General features: G+C 34.4%; 1 protein-coding gene across 2 annotated transcripts in view; it reads right to left on the bottom strand.

Annotated features, from left to right (window-relative positions):
- Abcd3 (ATP binding cassette subfamily D member 3) overlaps positions 1 to 24,813 on the bottom strand; it is an 86,425-nt gene that overhangs the window by 11,499 nt on the left and 50,113 nt on the right. For both annotated transcript variants that reach the window (XM_005327707.5, XM_078026779.1), the window contains 13 exons: positions 22,859 to 22,915; positions 20,704 to 20,846; positions 18,053 to 18,122; positions 15,798 to 15,867; positions 15,608 to 15,705; positions 15,413 to 15,504; positions 7,212 to 7,303; positions 7,053 to 7,125; positions 5,689 to 5,752; positions 1,604 to 1,681; positions 1,438 to 1,503; positions 1,260 to 1,349; positions 664 to 783 (listed from right to left, as the gene is read on the bottom strand). In XM_005327707.5, the coding sequence (XP_005327764.1) occupies positions 664 to 783; positions 1,260 to 1,349; positions 1,438 to 1,503; positions 1,604 to 1,681; positions 5,689 to 5,752; positions 7,053 to 7,125; positions 7,212 to 7,303; positions 15,413 to 15,504; positions 15,608 to 15,705; positions 15,798 to 15,867; positions 18,053 to 18,122; positions 20,704 to 20,846; positions 22,859 to 22,915 (1,113 nt within the window). The remainder of the gene's footprint in view (positions 1 to 663; positions 784 to 1,259; positions 1,350 to 1,437; positions 1,504 to 1,603; positions 1,682 to 5,688; positions 5,753 to 7,052; positions 7,126 to 7,211; positions 7,304 to 15,412; positions 15,505 to 15,607; positions 15,706 to 15,797; positions 15,868 to 18,052; positions 18,123 to 20,703; positions 20,847 to 22,858; positions 22,916 to 24,813) is intronic.

Here is a 24,813-nt window from a genome sequence, read left to right as displayed (position 1 = left end):
TATGGAATGCATAGATAGAAGATGACCCTTTAGAAGTTATCCCTCTTAACAGGGTATCCAAAGTATCGTTGTTAACACATATGTTTAGCCCATATTTTTGTTTTGGGATAAGTTTTGTTGTAAAAATTAAAATAGTCCCTTCTACATGTTTCCTTATATTAGGAAAATTTAAAACTTCAAAACAACTTTAAGCAGTAAGTAAAGATACATATAATAGTGAAGGGAAAAGCAAGAGCAGAGAATAAAATGATAATAAAATTGAGCTGATGACTTCTAGTACTTTCAGCTATTTCAGGGAGAATAGCATAAATAAGACAAAACAGGCATCTGTGGGGAAAAGATACAGAAAGAGATCTTATAACCCAATTAGATTTATCATATATCCCAGGCCAATGCACTAGTTTCCCCCAACTTTGAGAAAAATACATTATAGTATACCACTGGATCTGCAGCTTTTCCTTTCAGAATATTATTAATCAATTTTTCAGAATTCCAAATTTACATGCAAGTTAAAAATTTCTAAATTTACCATTTAAACTAATCTTTATTGTAATAAATGCTAAAGAAGACAATAAAACTGTCTTAATTAATCAAAATGCTGAACTCTAGAACAACTTTCAAGCAAGCAACTGCACTTTGTATAAGTCTTCAGAGTATACTTACTGCCATTCTCTGTTTTTCTCCTCCACTAAGCACATCCATCCAATCCTGAATGCTGTCCCAGCCTCCTTCCCGTTCAAGGATATGACCCAACTGTACATTGTCCAGGTACTCCTTCAGTACCTTTTGGCAAATGATTAAAGACAAAGTCAAGCTTATGATAAACCAATATTCTTTATATTGCTTTATTTAAATTAGTATCTCTATAATTCGATTGCCAATGCCATTTAAAAAGGTACTCTTCAGGAAAAAAAAATGTGGCATAAAAGTAGTTCTGAACTTTTCAATGCCTATCTATATCAATCTTGACAAAACATGTTTAGCTGCTTAGAGAGATTAATACTATTGTGCATAATCAAAGGATGAGGGCAATTAGAAAAATAAGTGATAATGTAAAGACAGCTGTAAATGTGAGGATCACACTTAAGCAAACTGGTTATCACCTCACCTCAACTTAGAAAGTCATAATTAAGGGCTCAGGAAGGCTTCAAAGGGTGGAACAAACTACCCGGAATCTGAATACTTAACTGACTCAAAAAAAAAAAAAAAAATGTGAAAGGGAGCATTTTCAATGGATCTAGATTATGAATAGTCCTTACAAGATCAGATATCCCCTTCTTTTTCTGATCTTCTCTTCCATCTGGATATATCACTTGGTCTCGAAGCGTTCCAAGAGTCATATAAGGTCTCTGACAGTAGTATAGCAACATTAGAAGGTAAGTTTTTAAAACATAAATAAAAAGATCTTAAACATTACAAAACAACTCAAGATCATACCTGAGGAACATAAAATAACTTTCCTCTCTCTGGCTTAGTTAGACGTCCTCCAAAAAGAGGCCATAACTATAAAAGGAGAGAGGAAAGATGTCAGTCATGAAATTCACAACATAGTAGACAGTATTGCAAAATAAGGCTGAAAATTTGGAGACCAATTTGTACATACTTCACCAAGAACACGAAAGAGTGAACTCTTTCCACAGCCATTTGGACCACAAATTAGAACATTGGCCCCAGATCGAACCTGAAAGAAAATTAATCTATGAATTAATTAAATCAAGTAAATATATATGCAATAATCATTTTCTTAGAGACAAATAGCTCCTTGCTAATGATAAACCTTCTTTTTGTCTGTAAATGTGACATTAGATAGAGCAGTAGAGGGTTATATTAAGAAATATTTTACTTTTGCTTACTTTACAGTTTTTTTCATTTAAAAACCACTGATTGTTATCACTCAATTTGAATTAGAAACAAAGCTAAAACTTTAAAAATATCTGAGAATTCTTGAAAACAATGTGCATATCCATCTTATAAAAAAATAATTGTATATACAAACTGTTCCTATGACTTGCTTTTATTACTTAACAATGTATTACAAATATACATTATATTTGTATATTTAGATCCCTCTGTCCATTCTTTTAATGCTTGCAGTACAATCCATTGTAAGAATACACTAACGTATTTAAACACACTTCCTTTGGTTAAATAGTTACGGCACCTGCATTTTGTTTTGCTTTCTTAGATAAAACTGCAATGAACTTCTGTATCAGCAAGCAAATTTATGCACTAGTGAAAGTCTACAGATTCTTAGAAATTAGAAGTGTTGGATCAAACTTTATGTGCATTATGAATACTTACAAATGGCACCAAATTTTTCTGTAATAACATAAAGTGAAATGTAAAAATGTAAAGTGTGGTTACATTCTAAGCTTATGGCGTTTTAAGTATCTAATCACCTCTATGAGAAATGAGAAATGAAAAAACCCAGGTTATAATTCTAGTTTACAACATTAACATCCACATAGCACAGCAGGAAAGAAGTCTGATCAGAGAACCAACTGTGTAGCCTGGCTTTGACAAACTTTTTAAATTCGCTAGCCTTAGATTCCTATTATTTAATTCAATGAATATTTACTGAATGTTCTGTGTTAATCTCTCTTACAGGGCTGCATTAGTGAATAAAAGAGACAACAAAACCCCTGCTCTTATCTGTTAATATTCTAGTGGGAAGAGAAATACAATAGAGAATATGCATAATAAATAAGTAAATTAAGTTGTGTTAGAAAATCTCAAGGGTGGTGGAGGAAAAACAGGTCAGGATAAGGAAACTCTGGAGAGGGTGAGGGAAGTTGCATTTTTAAGGTCAAGAGCAGACCTAATTGAAATGGGTAGAACTTTGAAAGAAGTGAATTAGAATTTATCTGGAGAAAAACTCTTCCAACCCATCTTCACTCACAAAAACCTGGGGTAAAGGCACTGAAAAAGGAAGGTAGCTGTCTTTTTCAAAGAAACAGAAAAGAGGTTGATTTGGCTGGAGAAGAAAGAGCAGAAGTGAAGAGTAGTAGGAAAGTGATGGGGACAGGACGGGGCAGGCGAATCCTACAAGGCATTGTAAGTCACTGAAAGGACTTCAGCTTTTGCTATAATGAAATGGAGAGTCATCAGCATTATTTATATTAGCCAACAGATCGAAGCAACTAAAGCAGATGCATGAATCAACAAAATGTGGAATATACATTACTACTATCATGTGGATTTTGGGTGTCCCCTAAAGGGGAAACTTGGCCCTTTGGGTGGCACTATTGGGAGATAATAGAAACTTTAAAAAGTAAGGTCTAATGGGAGGTCTTTAAGTCACCAGAAGCATGCCCTCAAAAGAGACAATGAGACCACAGTCCCTTTCTCTTCCTCTCTTTCATTTCTTAGCCATGAAATGAGTACTTCTGCTCTGCCACAGGTTTCTACCATGATGTGCTGCTTTGCCACAGGTCCAAAGCAACAGTACTAACCAATCATGGACTGGAAGCTCCAAACTGTAAGCCAAAATAAATTTTTTCTTCTAAGTTAGTATCTCAGATGTTGTTACAGTAACATAAAACTAACACACATAAAATGAACTAGTACTCAAACTTTAAAAAATAAATTTTAATACATGCTACAATATGAATGAATCTTGAAAACACTGTATTAAGTAAAATAAGCCAGATACAAAAAAGACAAGCATTGCAGAATTTTGTTATATGAGATAGCCAGAATAATCAAATTTAAAAACAGAAAGCAGACCAAATCCCTTCTAACTTTGCTTAAGTCATATGTGTACCTATAATGTTAACTTACTTTACTTCTGGATTCAGACAGAAATAAAGGAAAGCAGCAGAAAGGACCAAGAGGCATTCTTAAATGGAGAAGTCCCATGTCCCTTTTTACCCTCAGGAAGTGGCAATAAATAGGCTTCTGGAAAACTGATGAAGACAGGGTTCTGAGCTGTGTTTCTGCTCTGAAAGCAAGTCTGGAAGGTGGCTACCTACTTGGCACAGGATGCACTAAAGGGACTGGAGTACTGAGGGCTAACTAAGGAAGCACTTCTGTGACCCTTGGAGCCATTTGACATTTACCAACCATATTTAGATTTTCTGTACTTCCTCTAGTGTTTCCTAGATTTAAAATGTGATAGTGATATAATTCTCATTGTTGGGCAAGTTCAAAGTACTTGTTCACTTTTACAGTTTTTTAAGAAGATAGGAGATGTACTTAATTACTAAGAGCAGAAAAACTGAAGGTCTAACAATTTAAAAACAAATACAATAATTACTCTTTATTTTGTAAAGTATTAGATAATGAAAGCAGCTGAAGAAACTCCCATATAAAACACAGATTACAGAAGGCTATACACATAAGCATGTAGAGAAAAATTATAGAGCTATGCTGTTCAATATAGCAGCCACTGGTCATATGTGGCTATTTAAAATCAAACTAATAAAATTAAATAAAGTTTAAAACTGAGTGAGTTCCTCGGCTGTACTAGTCACATTCTGAATGTACCTGACTATAGTGCTGTACAGAGTAGATAAAGAACATTCCATTATCACAGAAAGTTCTATTAGACAGAGGAGAGAGTCTGCAAGATAGTAATTTGTTACTAATCTTTACAAAACCATTCATACAGTCCCACAGTCACATAACTTAAACAGTAATCCTTAGATCCCCAAGTCTTAGAAATTACACAAAAATATTCATTGCTTTTTATTTTTAATGTGGACTATCATATCCTGTTTCACTAAGAGCATACACTGAACCAGCATCACTACTCACTTGGCCTGGAATTCTACTTTTTTGAGGGATAGCTATTTGTAGTGCAATTGGGCTGCTCTCCTGCTGGTTTATCAGTAATAAAAAAGCCTATGTCTTATTTTTATAGGTATAAATCCTCCTGTATAGTCAAAACAATACCTAACCATAATTTCTTTTTTAATTTAAATGAAATTAAAATTATATTCACATATTTAAATTATCATTCTACACTTTCTGCAATGATGGAAATGTTCATATCTGCTCTGTCCAATGCCACAGCCAGGTGTGGATACTGGTCACTTAAAATGTGACCAGTATGACCAAGGAACTTAATTTTAAATTTTGTTTAATTTTAATTAGTTTGATTTTAAATTAAGTAGCCACATGTAACTAGTAGCTATTGTACTGAACAGCATAGCTATAGAATTTCAATTAACTATATCTTCTATGGCTTTCTTGGTATGTACTTTATTTGCAAAAAAAAAAAAATATTTGATACAGTAGTAGTACTTGAAATTTTAAAGTCAGGTCAAAATTAGATTTCTAAGTTATTTAAAGACTTAGGTGTGTTGTTTTTTATTTTTTCCAATTTGTTCTTTTTAGAGATACAGTAGAGTATATTCTGACATATTGTACATACATGGAATATAACAGATCCTAATTAGGATCCTATTCTTGTGTTTGTACATGATGTGGAGTTACCCTGGTCATGTATTCATAGGATACATTCAAGGATAGGAAAGTTATGTCCAATTAATTCTACTGTCTTTCCTATTCCTCTCCCTCTTTCCTTCCCTTCATTCCCCTTTGTCTAGTCCAGTGAATGAGGATTTAGTTTTGAAATAATTTCTGTGAACTTAGATATTAAATCAAGCCTTAAAATTAACTTAAATATTCAGACAATAATTTTTCAGTTCACTTTTTAGGCTTTTATGTAAGCATTTTAAAACTTACTTCAAAATTAAGATCTTGGATTAAGATATCTCCATTTGGTGTTGCTAAAGGAACATGATCAAACCTGTAGAGGAAGTTAATAAAAGAGAATGATTTTAAAATATATAAGGAACTTGTACAATTTAATACCAAAACCACAAATAACCTGATTTTAAAAATTGGGAAAGAACACAAATAGAGACTTCATAAAAGAAGAAATTTCAGGTGGTCAACAGGCATATGAAAAGGTGCTCAATACCTCTAACTACAAAGGAAAATGCAAATCAAAACCACAATGAATATCACCTATTAGAATGACTATTCTCCAAAAGACAAGAGGTAATGGCTGGCAAGATGTGGAGAATGGGGAACCCTTGTACACTGTTGGTAAGAATGTACATTAGGGCTGGGAGTATAGCGGAATGGTAGAGTGCTTTGCTATCACACACAACGCTCTGGATTCCCAGTATCTAAAAAAAGAAAAGTAAATTGAGAAAGCCACTTTAGAAAACAAAAAATTAAAAATGTAATTACCATTTGATGCAGCAATTTCACTTCCAGGTAGATTTACAAAGAAAATAAAACCAGAAAACCAGATAACCAAAACCAAGGCCAGACAACCAGATAATCAAAAATCAGACAATCAAAGAGATATCTGAACTCCCATAGTCACTACAGTATGTATTCTCCAAGCTGAGTTACAGAAATTACTAAATTTCCTTCAATTAATGAAACGATGAAGAATATAGTGTGTGAATACATACATACATACAAATGGACTATTATTCAATCTTTCAAAAAGGAAGGAAATCCTGCCGTTTTTGAGATGGATGGAACATTATACTGTGCAAAATAAGACAAAAAGAAAAATACTATAAAATCTTACTTATGTAAAATCTAAAATAACCAAATTCATTGAAAGAGAGAATAGAATGGTGGTTTTCAGAGGCTGAAGGAGGAAAAAATGGGGATGATGTTGGTCAAGGGTATAAAGTTTTGGTCATAATACAAGAGCAAGCTCAGGAGATTTAATGTATAGCATGGGACAATAGTTAAAAACAATGCTTTGTATACTTGAAATTTGTTAAGATAGATCTTAAATTCTCACACATACATACAAATGTTAACTATGTAGAGACGTCAGACATGTTAATTAGCTGAAATGTGGTGATAATTTCACAATGTATACATAATGTCAAAACAATCTAGTTGCATATCTGAAATATATATTTTCTATGTCAGTGATACCTCAAAGCAATTTCTTAAAAAACAAGATTAATTTTAAATTAAATACTAAGCAACTTTAAGCTAAAAGAGAAAGGTTATTACAAAAGCTTAACAAGGCTACTATAAAGCTTATGGTGCTAAAGAATCTTTTGACATACTTTATAATGTTATCTGCAATGATGATTTCTCCAGTACCAGGTATCAAGGAACTGACTTGTACTCCTTCAGTACCTGAAATGGAAAATACGTATTAAAGCATCATATTGTGTCAGTAAAAACTTAAAATTGTGACCTCAAACTCTGACATTCATATTTACCCTTTTCCTGCTGCAAGACCATTGTGCGTTCATATTTGCCATGATTTAAATCCTTCAGTACTTGCATTAATTCTGTAATCCGGGCAGTAAAACTAAAATTTTAAACAGGAAACCATAATCAAAATTCCAGACTATTATTACATCTTTTATTTTATACAAACCTAACTGGAATTTCTAAAATTATAATTCAGTTTAAATAAAATAACTCAAAAGAAGTCTCATCATGAAGAATTAGTGCTTTCTTCAGTAAAAGCAGGAACATGGAGATAAGGGAAGAGGTTTCAGAAACTCCCCAACTCAACCACACAATATGTGATTAACAAGCAAAACAAGACAGTTGTTTAATGTTAGAATTTTAAGGAATATTTTTATGGACTCTATAAAAAGACAATTGCTAGTGTACTCCTCAGACCCAGGAAGGAGAGACACTGTGATCTCTACTGGAGTGACCTATTAAGAAATGTGTAAAATCAACCTTTCCATCTGAGTGAAGAATACACTAGATGTGTGCCAAATGCATGCTGCCTCCCTGAACACAGGGAAGAATTGGGAACAGTCTCTTTTTCTTACTCTGTAAAGGGAAAAAGATAAAGAGTTCTTAATATTAGATGGAAATTGCTGGGGCAATAGACAGAAACCAAAACTAGTAACATTGTGGTTATCAGAGAAGTAAAAGGGAATTTTTAAAGAACAAGCAGAAAGGTCCTAAAGGAAATTTGGGGAGGTGATGGATGTTTTTATGGTATGGATGGAGTGATGTTTTCCCAGGTTTTCACTCACTAAGTTGTATGAATTAAATACATAGTTTTTTTAATACGTCAATCACACCTTAATAAATTTTTTAAAAGAAATCCTCAAGGAACAGAGCCATACCACTCCACATAGCATGAAATATATAAAAGCGTGAGCAAAGTTATTACAAATAGAAAAAATATCAACATTCTCAAGAGAAAGAGACTCCTCATAGTGGTTTGCAAGTCCTAATTGACCATGAAGATATTAACTATCACAGGGGGAAAAAGGAAGGAATGAAGAGAAATGTGAAGATGAATCACAGGTCCAAGAAAGATCTTAAGTGATCAAATTTCCTCAGGTAATCTGAAATTTATAGGGCTTTTTTCATTATGGTTTTTCTTTTACATTTGAGTCAAATGGGGTATAATTTCTCATTTTTCCAAGTGTACAGGTTACAGAATCACATTGGTCATACATTCACATATATACATACAGCAATACTAGTGTCTATTGTATTCTGCTGCCCTTCCTATTCCCCTTCCCCTCCCCTCCCCTCCCCTCCCCTCACTTCTCTGTACCAAATCTAATGTGACACATTTCTTTTTTTTTCCCCTCATATCATCATACATGTATTTTTTTATAACGATGAGGGTGTCCTTCCTTCTTCCGTGCAATTCCCCTTTTCCCTCCCATTCCCTCCCACCTCTCTTCCCTATTTAGTGGCAATCTTCTTCTCATGGTCTTCCTCCCTACCCCATTTTGAGTCACTCCGCTTATTCAGAGAAGACATTCGGCATTTGTTTTTTAGGGTTTGGCTAACTTCACTTAGCATAATCTGCTCTAATGCCATCCATTTCCCTGTAAATGCCATGATCTTGTGGGGTTTTTTTTTGATGCTGTGTAATATTCCATTGTGTATAAATGCCATATTTTTTTTATCCATTCATCTATTGAAGGGCATCTAGGTTGGTTCCACAGTCTAGCTATTGTGAATTGTGCTGCTATAAACATTGATGTGGCTGTATCCCTTTAGTATTTTCTTTTTAGGTCTTTTGGATTTAGTCTGAGAAGGGGAATAGCTGTGTCAAATGGTGGTTCCATTCCCAGCTTTCCAAGGAATCTCCATACTGCTTACCAAATTGGCTGCACCAATTTGCAGTCAAACCAGCAATGTATGAGTGTACCCTTTTCCCCGCATCCTCGCCAGCACTTGTTGTTTGACTTCATAATGGCTGCCAATCTTACCGGAGTGAGATTGTATCTTAGAGTAGTTTTAATTTGCATTTCTCTGATTGCTAGAGATGGTGTGCAATTTTTCGTGTATTTGTTAATAGATTGTATATCCTTCTCTGAGAAGTGTCTGTTCAGGTCCTTGGCCCATTGTTAATTGGGTTATTTATTTTTTTGTTGATTAACTTTTTGAGTTCTTTGTATACTCTGGAGATTAGAGCTATATCTGAAGTGTGAGAGTAAAAACTTGTTCCCAGGATGTAGACTCCCTATTTCCTCACATATTATTTCTCTTGCTGAGAAAAAACTTTTTAGTTTGAATTCATCCCATTTGTTGATTCTTGATTTTAACTCTTGTGCTATAGGTGTCCTAATAAGGAATTTGGGGCCTGACCCCACGTGATGGAGATTAGGGCTTTTTCTTCTATTAGACGCAGAGTATTTGGTTTGATTTCTAGTTCCTTGATCCATTTTGAGTTAACTTTTGTGCATGGTGAGAGAAAGGGATTCAATTTCATTTTGTAGCATATGGATTTCCAGTTCTCCCAGCACCATTTGTTGAAGATGCTATCCTTTCTCCATTGCATGCTTTTAGCACCTTTGTCTAATATAAGGTAGCTGTAATTTTATGGATTGGTCTCTGTGTCCTCTATTCTGTACCATTGGACTACCAGCCTGTTTTGGTGCCAATACCATGCTGGTTTTGTTACTATTGCACTGTAGTATAGTTTAAAATCTGATATCGCAATATAGAATTGCTTTAGCTATTCTGGATCTCTTACTTTTCCAGATAAATTTCATGATTGCTTTTTCTATTCTGCAAGGAATGCCATTGGGATTTTGATCGGAATTGCATTGAATCTTTAAAGTGCTTTTGGTAATATGGCCATTTTAATAATATTAATTCTGTCTATCCATGAGCAAGGTATATCTTTCCATCTTCTAAGGTCTTCTTCTATTTTTCTCTTTAGCGTTCTGTAGTTTTCATTGTATAGATCTTTCACCTCTTTTGTTAGGTTGATTCCCAAGTATTTTTTTTTTTTTTTTGAGGATACTGTGAATGGGGTAGTTGTCCTCATTTCCATTTCAGAAGATTTGTCACTGATATACAGGGATGCCTTTGATTTATGGGTGTTGATCTGAAATCCTGACTTTGCTGAATTCATTTACTAGTTCTAGAAGTTTCTTGGTAGAACCTTTTGGGTCTGCTAGGTATAGGATCATGTCATTAGCAAATAGTGCTAATTTAATTTCTTCTTTTCCTATATTTATGCCTTTATTTTCTTTCATCTAATTGCTCTGGCCAGTGTTTCTCGAACTATGTTGAATACAATTGGTGAGAGAGGGCATCCCTGTCTTGTTCCAGATTTTAGAGGGAATGCCTTCAATTTTTCTCCTTTTAGAATGATGCTGGCCTGAGGCTTAGCATAAACAGCTTTTACAATGTTGAGGTAAGTTCCTGCTAGCCCTAGTTTTTCTAGTGTTTTGAACATAAAGGGATGCTGTATTTTGTCGAATGCTTTTTTTGCATCTATCAAGATGATCATATGGTTCTTATCTTTAAGTTTATTGATGTGGTGAATTACAGTTATTGATTTCCGTATATTGAACCAGCCTTGCATCCTAGGGATGAATCCTACTTGATCATGGTGCACGATATTTTTGATATGTTTTTGTATCTGATTTGCCAGAATTTTATTGAGGATTTTTGCATCTATGTTCATTAGATATATTGGTTTGTAGTTTTTTTTCTTTGAAGTATCTTTGTCTGGTTTTGGAATCAGGGTGATGTTGGCCTCATAGAATGAATTTGGAAGTACTCCCTCTTTTTCTATTTCCTGAAATAGCCTGAAGAGTATTGGTATTAGTTCTTCTTTAAAGGTTTTGTAAAACTCTGCTGTATAATCATCTGGTCCTGGGCTTTTCTTGGTTGGTAATCTTTTGATGGCTTCTTCTATTTCCTCACTTGATATTTTTTAAGTTGTGTATATCCTCCTGACTCAATCTAGGCAGATCATATGACTTAAAGAAATTTATCGATGCCTTCATTATCTTCTACTTTATTGGAGTATAAGGTTTCAGAATAATTTCTAATTATCTTCTGTATTTCTGTAGTGTCTGTTGTGATATTGTCTTTTTCATCCCATATGCTAGTAATTTGAGTTCTCTCTCTTCTTCTCTTCATTAGCATGGCTAAGGGTCTGTCGATCTTATTTATTTTTTCAAAGAACCAACTTTTAGTTTTGTCAGTTTTTTCAACTGTTTCTTTTATTTCAATTTCATTGATTTCAGCTCTGATTTTAATTATTTCTTGCCTTCTACTGCACTTGCTGTTGATTTCCTCTTCTTTTTCTAGGGCTTTGAGATGATGTGTAAGCATTTGTTTTTTTTTTTTTTTTTTTTTTTTTTGAGGAATGAACTCCAAGCAATGAATTTTCCTTAGTATCGCTTTCATAGTGTCCCATGGATTCCAATATGTTGTGTCTGTGTTTTCATTTATCTCTAAGAATTTTTGAATTTCCTACTTGATGTCTTCTGTAACCCATTGTTCATTCAGCAGCATATTGTTCATTCTCAAAGAGATGTAGGAACTTTTCTTCCTTCTTTTATCGTTGATTTCCCGTTTCATTCCATTATGATCAGATAAATTGCATGGTAATATCTCTACTCCTTTATATTTGCTAAGAGTTGCCCTATGGCATAATATATGGTCTATTTTTTAGAAGGATCCATGTGCTGCTGAGAAAAAAGTATATCCGCTTATGATGGTTGATATATTCTATATATGTCAGTTAAGTCTAGGTTTTTAATTGTTATTCAGTTCTAGTTTCTTTATTCAACTTTTGTTTGGAAGATCTGTCCAGTGGTGAGAGAGGTGTGTTAAAATCTTCCATGATTATTGTGTTGTGGTCTATTTGTCTCTTGAACTTGAGAAGAGTTTGTTTTATGAACATAGCAGCACCATTGTTTGGGTCATATATATTAATGATTGTTATGTCTTGTTGGTGAATGGTTCCCTTTAACAGTATATAGTGTCCTTCTTTATCTCTTTTGATTAACTTTGGCTTGAAGTCAATTTTATTTGATATGAGTATGGCCACCCTTGCTTGCTTCTGAGGTCCCTGTGAGTGGTATGATTTTTGACCTTCAGCCTGTTTATGTCTTTTCCTATCAGATGAGTCTCCTGTAGGCAGCATATTGTTGGATTTTTTGTTTTTAAATCCAGGTTACTAGCCTATGTCGCTTAATTGGTGAGTTTAAACCATTAACATTTAGGGTTACTATTGATATATGGGTTGTACTTTCAGTCATGTTTGTTTGTTTTTGTTATTTAACTTCATTTGTTTTTCCTCTTTGATTAGTTTTTTCCTTTACTGTGCTACCTCCCCCTGTTGATTTTCATTGTTGTTTTTCATTTCCTCTTCGTGTAGTGTTTTGCCCAAAATGCTTTGCAGTGCTGGTTTTCTGGCTGTAAATTCTTTTAACTTTTATCGTGGAAGGTTTTTATTTTGTTGTCAAGCCTGAAGCTCAATTTTGCTGGATACAATATTCTTGGTTGGCACCCATTATCTTTCAGCGTTTGAAATACGTTGTTCCAGGATCTTCTAGCTTTCAGCGTCTGTGATGAAAAATCAGCCATTAACCTAATTGGTTTACCTCTAAATGTAATCTGCCTCCTTTCTCTTGTAGCTTTTAATATTCTCTCCTCGTTCTGTATATTTCACATTTTCATTATGATGTGTCTTGTTGTGGGTCTCGTGGTTTTGACATTCGACATCATGTAGGCTTCTAGGATTTGGATTTCCGTTTCATTCTTCATGTCTGGAAAGTTTTCTAAAATTATTTCATTGAACACATTGCTCATTCCTTTGGTTTGGACCTGTAAACCTTCCTCTATCTCAATGACTCTTAAGTTTGGTTTTTTTGTTATCCCAGATCTCTTGGATGTTTTGCTCGTGGTTTCTTACCAGCCTTTCTGAGTTGACTAGACTCTTTTCAAGATGATATATTTTGTCTTCATTGTCTGATATTCTGACTTCTAATTGGTCTACTCTATTGGTGATACTCTCATTTGAATTTTAATTTGGTTTATAATTTCCTTCATTTCCAGGATTTCTGTTTGATTTTTTTGTATCCCTGTAGAGTTGTTCTGCTTCTTGTATTTGTTTATGTAATTTTTTGTCAAAGTGATCTTTCATTGTCTGCATTTGCTGTCTAAGGTCTTCTTTAAGACTCCATACCAGCTGAAGCATGTATATCCTGAAATCTTTATCTGACCATCTCTCTGCCTTGTATAGCAACTCTTGTAATGTTGAGCTGTCCTACATTGTTTGTATTCCTTTTTTTTCCCTTGTTTTTTCATGATGCCCACGTTTCTTTCCAGCTCTGTCGGACTGCTGTGCTATTATTTTCTCCTATAAATTTGTTTTGATTTTGTATAGCTCTGAGATCTCTCCTTTGTGATGGGAGACAATGTCTAGAGATATTGGGTTCAGTTGTAATTTAAAGTAATTTCATCAGTTTCTTAAAAGGCATACAGATTCTGATGGTGTATAGAGAACTGAAGTTTGGTCTTAGGACTTTATGTTTAGGTGGAAAAATGTGATGAAATGGGGGTTAGTATATCTTAGCTACTTTGGAGGAGAGCTCTAAAGAAGGGGGATATTAACAGGAGAATAGACAGGAGTATTTGGGGGTAGTTAAGGACTTAGGAGGACTATAGAAAGCCTAGAAACATTCACCTATTTGCATTTAGTAAATTTCACATAGTAGAGAGAAAAGGAAAGGAAAAAGAGAAAAAAAGGAAAAAAAGGAGAAAGAAGAAAAAAAACCATATATATATATATGGAAAAATAAAATGCACTCCTAGAGTTCTATTTTCTTCTCTTCCAGTGGGTGGAATTGTGCTTTCCAGGCTAAATCTCTGCCCAAAGGATGTAGGAAACAATCCGTGGGGAGGCCCTGCTGGGTGTCTCTCCAAACCCTGTCTCTTTGGGTTGATCCTGGTCTCTAACTCCCTTGCTTCTCCTGCTCGCCCAGCCCATTACCAGGGCTCCTCTCCACAGTTCTAGTTTCACTCTGGGCATACAGCTCCCTGGATGCCCTGCTCTCTTGACCGACTAGGCACCCTCTTTGTTTGTTATTCACCCAGTCATCAAGGTTAATCTGTCGCCAAACTTGCTGTTGTGTGATCCGATCCGCTGACGTCGATTCTCCAAGATGGTGACCGCCTGTTTCCACGCTAGGGAGTCCAGTGAGGAGGATGGACCTGGGCTGTTTCTTCACTAAATTCCAACTTCAGTTCTCAGTCTGGTGCCCTGTGGAGGCGAGCGTGTCAGACCTCCACAGGATCTGAAATTCCATTTCTCTGGGCTGCCAGGTCTCCACAGTGCTCAATTCCGCCTGGCCGTGGCGGGTTACTGTTTAGTTCCTCGGGTTCCTCCGCGCCAGGGCGGCTCGATTTCTCTCGCGTCTGAGCTGTGTCCATGTCCTTCCGATGCTCAAACTCTTGCTTGAGACTCCATGGAGACCAACTTCCCTGAATATTCCTGATAAGACAGCAACCGGCTGTTTTGAACTCACAGCCTGTGAACACGGTGGCACGGGTCACGGGGCCGCTCACTCCCTTCCCGCTGCCATGTTCCTATCAGTCTATGGTCTTTTTTTTAATACTACAGCCCTTTGAGAAGAGTCTAAAACATCGAAAGATTTCATTCCATTCCATGGTCTAAGAAGAATTTCATTTTTACACAATCTGATTATATCTACATCTGCACCTACAGATGTCACATGTAGACTTTTAATTTTTTTTCCATCAAAGTCAGTTCAAATGTGGGTTCGTTTTTTCCTAAGTTTCCACTATTAAAAATCTAAGAAAAAATTGTCATGGAAACAAAAAAGTTCAAACAAAAAAAAAAATCTATTCATTAACTTAATTTCTGAGAATTAAGAAAAGGCTGCCATGGCCCATCATTTCCCAGCTCATAAAATGCCAGTATCCACCAAGTAAAAACCTAAGAACCACTAATGTAATGTAAGGCTCAAAACAAGTATCTTCAAGAAGCATGAAAAGATTTCTGTTAGAGAAAAATCTTGCTTAATTAACTTCTATCAGAATCAGCTTCCTTGAGTAGGAAATGTTGCCCCTTATCTTAACCTCACCTGGGCACAATCATTAAGGACAAAGTATTTTTTAAAATAATTCTCTGTAATTGCTCATTATTAACCAGTCTTACCCAGCCAATCTAGTCATTTCTCGCCCAGCCAAAACTATTCGACCCAGAGCTTGAGACATTCGCAAAAGCATCCTTCCACTTTGGTAGTAATCCTTAAATAGAAATAAATATTAGTTTTCATTTACATTTCAAAAATTTTAAATAAGGCTTTATTTTTATTTTTAAATTTTATTATCATCATTATTGTTACTTTACCTCCAGAAGCTCTGAATGCGTACTCTTGAGATGACGAGGATGAGACAAATCTAGGAAAGGACGACTCACAACCAGGTAACCAACTACAGTGGCAATGTCTGAAAAAAAAACAGTCAAAGATCTAAAACACTATCATTATTTCACTTTTTCCACAAATTTCATTACACCATCTCTTTGAAAACATACTTACATTTGGCAATTATGCTATCAATGAAGCCCATTGAAAACCGAAACAAAATGAAATTATGTAGATGTTCCACCTGTCATAAAACAGAAGTTTATTTTCTTTATATAAAAATTAAATCTATCATGAGGATAAAACAAACTATAAAATTCATTTATTCAACAAATAGTTACTGAGTATCATTTCTGATTATAATTTACATCACACTTCCCTGAGTATGTGCTGATCACAGAGCAGGTGTCAAACACACACTTCATGAAACAATTTTTAAGCAAACAGAATGGAAATTATGAAAGCAATTTAACAATGTTGCTTCCCTTGCATGTTACAATGCCTCCATTTATAATATTGTTAGACACATATATCCCCAAACCAATCAAAAGCCAAAGAAAAGGAATAGAGATGAGCTAATTTGGATGAACTATTAGCTATTCAGATAGGTACTCAATGCTTTGTTATTCATGAAGACACACAGTCTTTAAGAATTACATTATAACCAATCTGAACCAAGTGCTAATGTAAATCAATGCCACACAACCTGAGTCTGTGAATTGTATTATCTCAAAATTAGAAATCTACAAACATGATTTATTCTGGAGTTTTAGGGTTCTCAAATTCTCTACCTATCAGATCATTCAAGGTGCTGCATGATCTGGCAGAGTTCTATTTTTAAGCTCGTCTGCTTCTATTTTGCTACTCTTTTTTTTTGGGGGGGGGGATACTGAGGATTGAACTCAGGGGCATTTAACCACTGAGCCACATCTCCAGCCCTTTTTTGTATTTTATTTAGAGACAGGGTCACTCAATTGCTTAAGGCCTTGCTAAATTACTGAGATTGGCTTTGAACTAAAAATCCTCCTCCTGCTTAGCCTCCAGAGCTTCGTGCATCACCCAACCTGGCTATTTTGCCACTTCTTGTTGAGCCCCAGAAATACAGGTTCATTTTATTTCACAGGCTTTCCTCTTGTTCCCTCTGTTAGCAACAAATGCTTTCTTCTTCCCACATGAAGTACCTAATCCTCACTTCATGTGGGCTTCTGACTGAACAGTGCCTCTTCAAGAAGGACCTTGGCCATTCTAGACAAAGTAGCTAGGCAACAAACCCCATCATACACTCTCCCACTACTCTGCTTCCTTTTAGGTTACAGACTTTATTATTATATAAAATAATAAAGTCTGTAATAAAGGATATTTTGCAGAATATCCAATTGTTTACATATTAACTGTATTAGCTGTCTCTTCCACTAAAATGTAGGCTTGCTAAGTACAGGGTAACTTGTTCTAAGTATCTGCAACTACAACAATGTTTGGAGCATTACTCAATGAATACTATGCATCAGATATTGCTCAATGCTACAGACACAACAATGAATAGAATGGACCAGGTCCCTGAGCTCATAGAGTTTACATTTTAATAAAAGAGGATAACCAGAAAACAAATAAGATAATTATAAACTGCCATGTACTTTTAAGGAAACAGATGATTAAAACAAGAAGGAACTGTCACAGAGTGATTTCAAATAGGCTCATCAGTATTAATATTTGAGCTGAAAATCTAAAGCATGAGACTAGTCAAGCCATATATATAAAGAGCAAACTGGTAAACAGCAGTCCCCTGGAAAATGGCCTTAAATGCGTTTTGTCAGTGAGCACTGAAAAATTTCAGTAATGTTAAAAGATAATGCAAAAATCTAGTTTCTGAAATAAATGTAAGGCCCCCAAAGGAAAGATTTTATCCATCAAGTTCATCATCTACTTATCGGTAGCACCAACAATGGAGCCCATCAAGTACTTAATATCTTTTGAAAAAGTAATGAATAAAACTACTTGAATTCAAATTTTCCAAGTAGCAAGTATGTACAAACTGAAATAAAGCTTTCTTAAGAAACAAATGTTTATATTCTAAATCAAATATCAGCAAACTATGACCCCAGAATCTAAATCAAGGATACCACTTGTTTTTGTAAATAAAGTTCTGTTAGAATATAGTCACTCCTATTCATGTATATATTATATATAGCTGTCTTTGAGTAGCAGAGCTGAAAAGTTGCAAGAGAGACTGCATGGTTCCAAAAAAGCCAAAATATATTACTTTAGTAAATTTATCCACTTTCATAAGTGGGCAGATTAATATTCACAGATATTTAAAAGGAAATGTTTTTAAGATATGTATACATATATATACAAGATAAATATTTTCTGGTGTAAGCCAAAAAAAAAAAAATTCCGTAAATACATGAGCCACAAATATGTCATCTTACCAGTTTCCGGAAGACTGAGTAGATTGTCTGCTTTTCTCTTTTATTCCCGTTGTAAAAGGCAATTTCTTCACTATTAAGGAAAATAATTTAGCAATTAATTATTGCTTACTTAAGACTGAAAAGTAATTGAAATACAATATTTGATGACTAAAAGTTTGTATTTAAATGGCTATTTTGTGACTAAGAGCTTATCTGGTGCATCTCAAACTATCTGCTCAATTTATTGGGTTGCAGCAATTCACACTGGGATAGATCATACACTGGACTGTAGCCAATGCCAAAAGGTAGTCTGGCTATAAAAAATATGACAGGCTAATACTCAGGAATTTGAAATAAGACACAGTAGGAAGATGCTATGATATGTAAAAAGATATGGCTAGGACAGACATTATAGTCTACAAGTTCAAGTAGAGACCCAAACAGAAGGGGAGGGCGTAGAAAAAGACAGGTAGCAATGTCTTCACAGCCTTTGAAAAACAGAAAACTAGGTTAAGTCCTGAAGGCTTCACAGTGCATTCCCAGGAGCCCAGATGCATAGTAATTGTTCTTATTCTTGGAACCCCACTACATCCTCATAAATGCTCTTTTCTAGAGCTAGCTTGAATGTGTCTACAAAGACAAGAATCTTGACTAGAAAAAGTGGGGAGGAGAGTGGATTTGATAGATGAAAAACTGTTCCACGGAGTTTAGTCAATTTGTTAAAGTCATATAGCCAGCAAGTTAAGAAGCTGAAAATATCATTCCTTTCTGACCTTAAAGTTTATAGTCTTTCCACTATACAAGTATAACAATGTAAACCATCCCAGCAAAGTCCCTTTTCTAGCAGAGAAAAGTAAACATTTACACAGAACTTTAGAAGTCACAGTTGAAGCAACTTCAAAAACCATACAAAATATTTCTTAAAAGTCTTCATTTTTTTCCCCTTAAAGTTTTATTCTATTACAAAAAAACCGCCTGTATTTTTCCCATCATGAAAGCAAGGTATTTTCTAACTCGACCACTTCCAAAAAAATTACTTTCCATAAAGGTGAACCACATTTATCCTGTGCTTCCCAGCTTCCTTGACCTGACATAGAGTCCCATATATGAGAATCCCAATACCTATAATTACTCTTTTCTTCTTCTTTGTTTTCTTTTTTACTTCTACCTCTTCTTCATATCTAAGTCTACAGATGTTGATGAGGTGAGAAATTTTCCTTCTCCTGGAATGAGTCATTTTAGCCCTAATGAAAAATCTCAAAGGACTGAACATTTTATAATACTAATGACTGACTATTCAACATCTATTCTCTTCCAAGTTTTTCCTAAGAGACCTCATTTTTCTTAAATTTACCTATTCTTTTCTGTGCACCCTAATGCTCACCCCCAACTCACAGAGTACAGGATCCCAACTAATCTAAGCCAATCACTTTGCTGTGGTTGCTTTAGGCATGGGCAAACAATATTTTGGTCATTGAGATGTAAGGGAAAGTCAGGTATATAATTTCTGGGAAAGGTTTCTTTGCTCCCTTAAAGTGACACCAGAAGAGATGGCCCCTTTTTGCTCCTGCACCTTTTTGCAAGGTGGATAGGCTAGTGCAATCTGGGACTGTTTTTGTCATCTTGTAATCACAAGAATTAACCCATGGAAGGGGGCAATACACAAAGAAGGGCATCACAAGAGAACATTCAACAAGAGCAAGAGCCCTAATCTCTCTTAGGAGTCTTTATTGTTGGGATCTCAGGAGTCATGTTTGCTTCTGGCAGTAAAAAGTATCCTAGCTGATACCATCTTTCATTTATTTGGCAAAACACCTCTCTACTTAACCCTCTATATTCCCTCCCCAGAGTACAAAACCCCATGTGAAACTAGTACCATTTTAACAATCCAATAAGAAAAGAAGGAATCATTAAGAAAGTAATTTCCTAAGTATTTTACAAATTTCAATAAAATAGCCTATAGAGTATTATATAAATATTAGGACCCTCAAAATGACTTAAGATTGGCAGACTGATAATGAGAATATTTATTGAGCACTTGCTCCATATCAAAAAACTGAGCTAGAAGCTTTATATAAATATTACCAAGTATAATCCTCTATATTATTCACTTCTTATAAACAAGAAAAGTGAGTCTGAATAACTTACTAAAATCATATAATATATGATCACTTAAGTGAAGAGGCAGGTTTTAAAATTAGTATGGCTCATCAAAGATGCATAGTTTTTCTTCCTATTTTGAATACTAAAACTACCTGGAAAATAGGTAAAAACACATGTAGTAAGACTGAATTAGACAGCATTGCAAACATACTCTCAAAATAAAAATGTTTGTGGGTAAATTGAGAGAAAATTTTCTTTGAATAAATACTATAAGCAAATTTTAATTTGAATTGTAACATGACTTAATTTAAAGCAAAATTAACAAAAAGTAGTCAACAGATGATATGAAGAAGGGAATCAAGGATACTATATGGGATTAACAAGAAAAAGGGTTAGAAATAGGAATTAGTGCTTAGTAAAACATACTGTATAAAATGTACATTTCAAAACAAGAAAATATGTACATACTCTTTCTGTAAAAGCATTACTAGACATTTTAGAGTCAATTTAAATGACATCAATATTCATAAAAATGAATTTTCTGATAACTTGCAGAAATTTGTTCTTACCTGTTTGTAATGAGCCGGGAATTAACATATCTATATTCACCTTCATACTTTTGTTCAGTAATTGTCATCTTACCAATGGGCCTTCTCAGTCTAGTTAGGAATAGCCCAGACACAACCAAGTAGGCCATCATGCTTGCTGGGCCCTATTATTTTTAACAGAGAAAGATACACAAAGTTCAAGGATACCATAATAAAATCCACTGGATGCAAACATGTACAATTTCTATAATTAACTCCAATGAATGATAGAAAAGGCTCCTTCGGTTAATGTTTTTCCCTGTTTCTTTCCTGAAAAAATACACAATAGTCTCTACACTTTCACTCTGTCTACTACTCTAACCAATGCAGTTCATCCCCACTCTCCCATATCTGCTTACCTAAAAACCTATAACTTCAGTTCTTAGTATTTCACAATAATCCTCATATCTCTGTCCTATTTTTCAATGTTAATATTTCCTCAGTTTCTTTCCTTATCTCTCTTCTTATCCCAAATTTGTACTTCTAGTCTCATTACTCTTATGATCCCAAGATATTATTGCCAAATTAGTATCATCACACATCTTCAACTCACTGCATAGACACCTCAAGTTCAATTCCCTCAAACTCTGCCTTTCCCTGCTTGTACATCTTGCTTCCAGCTGCTATACCTTCTAACTTTGTAAATGACCCTATCACTCATTCACCATTCTAAGAAAGAAGATTCAAGCTGTCCACATTCATTACTGACCCTTCTTTCATTACTATATAAAATATATCCTATGCTGTGCCATGCAAAAATAATTATTTCCTGAAAATGCCATTCAGTGAGGTTGTTCTTATGTCTGGTAAGCCTAATCTATCTAATGAACACCCATTATCTCCTCAAAACAACTCAAGCATCAGTTCTAATTCTTCCAGGCGGTTACTACCTGCCACTTCCATTATTAAACTTTTCACACTGTTTTATAATTGCTTGAATTGTTCACATGTCACAATTTCTCTTCAGGGGGAATTTAATCATCTTTCTATACTATCTAGCATAATGTACATGAAATATAGTATCTATTCAAAATTGTTTTAAAATTAAACCTAGGGTTATGGGGTGCAGATCAGTCACAGAGTGCTTGCCTAGCATGCTGCAGGCTCTAGGTTTGAGCCCCAGAACCACCAAAAATAAAAATCTGAAAACCTGATTGAGAGTCTGGGGATATGGCTCAGTGCTAGCACACAGGTTTAATACCTAGCACCAAAAAAAAAAAAAAAAAAAACAATCCTGATTGAATCCTGATTGATTCAAGGTGTTTCAAAAACTACTGGAAATACAGGGCACGTGATAACTAAAACACAGTTTCTGCTTTCAAAATATGCAAAATCAGATTAACAGTAATACACAAAGACATGTTTGTTTTTTATACTAAAACAAAAATAGTATAGCATAGAGATAAGACAGATTAGAATTAGTCACTCACTCACAATAAAAATAAACTTTGAGAATAATTTAACCTGAATTATAGGATAGCAAAGGGTTAAGATGCTAGACAAGAAAAGTCAGACAAAACCCACTTTCCCTAGTGTTTTGGAAAGCAATAAAAACCATTATGTAAGTTATTTATTAATCAACTAAAAATGCATATATGTACACATAACATAAAACAATCCCACTATACATGCTTGTGTTATAAATACTTATGACATTACATATTAAATGACTAAGTGAGAATATTCAAGAGAAAATTTAAAGGTAACTCTGGCCATGACAAATGCCAGAGGAAAGATAATAAAACTCATGGGATAGTTATATTATTATAAAATAGTCTTAAAATTGTTGTGACTATTCTGAATGTACTGCTGATATTTAACATTCAAGTATTAGAGTAAAATGGTTGTCTTCAAATCTCCTTTTAGACATTACTTTTCAACAATAAGTGTTTATGTGTTCAATGTTTAAAGTACTTCTGGTTATTACTGCGATAAAATTTTTCCAAGTGTCTGACTTAAGGGAAATTAAAAAGCTAAATTAGAATTTTTTAATCTTTAGTATAGTTTATAACCAAACTTTATTAGGTGCATCATGTGAAAACATGTTCTTTGGGATACAAAAAAATTTCTTAGACCATCAAGCTATTCTCAATACAGTACTACAGCAATTTAAAACGTGAAATAAAAGTAGACTTACCTCAGCTCCAATTGCACTTGTTAACTTGAAAATATATAAAACTATATCTAAAAATGGCTGTAAAATAAATACAGAAAATTAAAACTGAAGAACTGGATTGCCAACTAATACATGCTAAATACAAAATGTTATTCAACATTTAATACTTAAATTATCAACATGTAGAGTTCATACTGAGCATAATGTACTATAATAGAACTCAGATCAATGACTACATAAAACATACAGTTCTTATCTCAAGAAACCTAAAATAAAGATAACCTTAACAACACCTACTGACATCACATAGGAGAAATACTCATCACTTTCCATCAACTAAGACAGCCCTACTGTGATAATTAACTATTAGCAACTTAGTAATTTCTCAATGTAACCTAAAGACACACAACAAAAGTATCTGAGCTATAACCTCAAGTGTACCATCAACTTTTCTAGTTCTAATCATCTTCAGAAGAGATTGTTCCTGCTCTAATACTGTTTGATTCTATTATTTTATCACAACATTTATAAACTGAAACTATCAAGTGAGCCCATGAATTTAATTTTATGACATAAAACTCAAGCTTCTATAACTACCTTACTTATACTGCTCCTCATAGAGAAGTCAACTGACATACTATTAGTGGCATGCACCATGAAGTGTTTCAAAGACCCCAAGTTTTGCTCATTCACTTGAAATCTACAGCTTCCCCTTCAGATGTCACTAGAAGAGATGGTTTATTCATTGGCCAAGATCTACCTTTTCTTTTTCTTTTTTTCCTTTTTTCTCCCTTTTATAAATTATCAAGAAGTTAGAAATACTTATAAAATTCAAGTACATTTAAAAGTCATTGACAAGTAAAAAAAAAGACTCAATTTAAGTCAGATATCAAATAATTAGATATTTAAAACAGTAAACACATCGTAAGTCACAGCATCTCTAGAATTAATTCAACAATACTCTTTTCTATTGTAGATGCGACAAAACCTGAACTACACTTTTGCTCAAGTGCCAAGATGTAAAGAATATATTATAATTTGCCTATAGAACTGGTATCAAAATTATATGATAAGTTTTATGTAAATCCCCCACCCAGTCTTACCTATATCCCCTACCCACCGCCACATACACAGAGAACAAATTTTCAATGTAGTAATGGGAACAGAAAAGAAAGCTGAATTACTGAATTACTATTTGCACTTGTCTAAGTTCCTAGAGTTCAGATGAGTTAGCAAAGGCATCTGGAGAGCTAAATAAAGAATAAAGTTTGGCATGAAATGAGAATATTTTAGCAGAGGGCCTGTATGTACACAAGGAGGGAAGCTCTTGTGGATATATATATCCCTTTTTCAAGTACTGCTTTTCTTTCCAGCCATGTACCTGAAGCAGGAGCATTCCCAGTCTTACAACTTGACCTAGTCCCTTATGTATAGTTTTTTGTCCCAAGACTGGATATCTGGGTCAGTTTTGACTGGAGGCAAAGATACTCTAATCAATCCAGTTTGAGACAAAGTCCTACCATAGTTCAAGGGCAGTTATGTTAATAAGAGTGGAAACTGGAGCATCTCAGATGAAGAGGGGAGGGGATGCTGGGTTAACAATCTTACAAGTGCCTGTTAAATATGCTACTCAGTGCAGGAGATAAGGACAAAGAAGCTGGCTTAATGAGAAGACTATAGTAGAAATTCAAGGGTGATGAGAGAAGATGAGTAAGACAAGTAAGAATTGAAGACATGAACAGCTTAAAAGAAAACTGGTTAAAGCTTATCAAAGTCAAGAGCTTGGGCAATATTCTGAGAAGGGAAAAAACAGTATTTAGAAAACTGAAATAAATTTACACCATGTGAAAGTTTTCTGTCTACAACTTAATGATCTATTAGAAATGGAGAAAATAAAACACAAAAAAGGTAGGAAGCCCTTCATCTGTAGTTTGAGGATGTGGAATTAGATACATAAATTAAGTCAATTTCCAGCA

This window comes from Ictidomys tridecemlineatus, chromosome 11 (assembly GCF_052094955.1).
Source record: "Ictidomys tridecemlineatus isolate mIctTri1 chromosome 11, mIctTri1.hap1, whole genome shotgun sequence".
Taxonomy (NCBI): Eukaryota; Metazoa; Chordata; class Mammalia; order Rodentia; family Sciuridae; genus Ictidomys; species Ictidomys tridecemlineatus.
The sequence above is the reverse complement of the archived record's forward strand: the minus strand, read 5'-3'. Positions and strand labels throughout refer to the sequence as shown.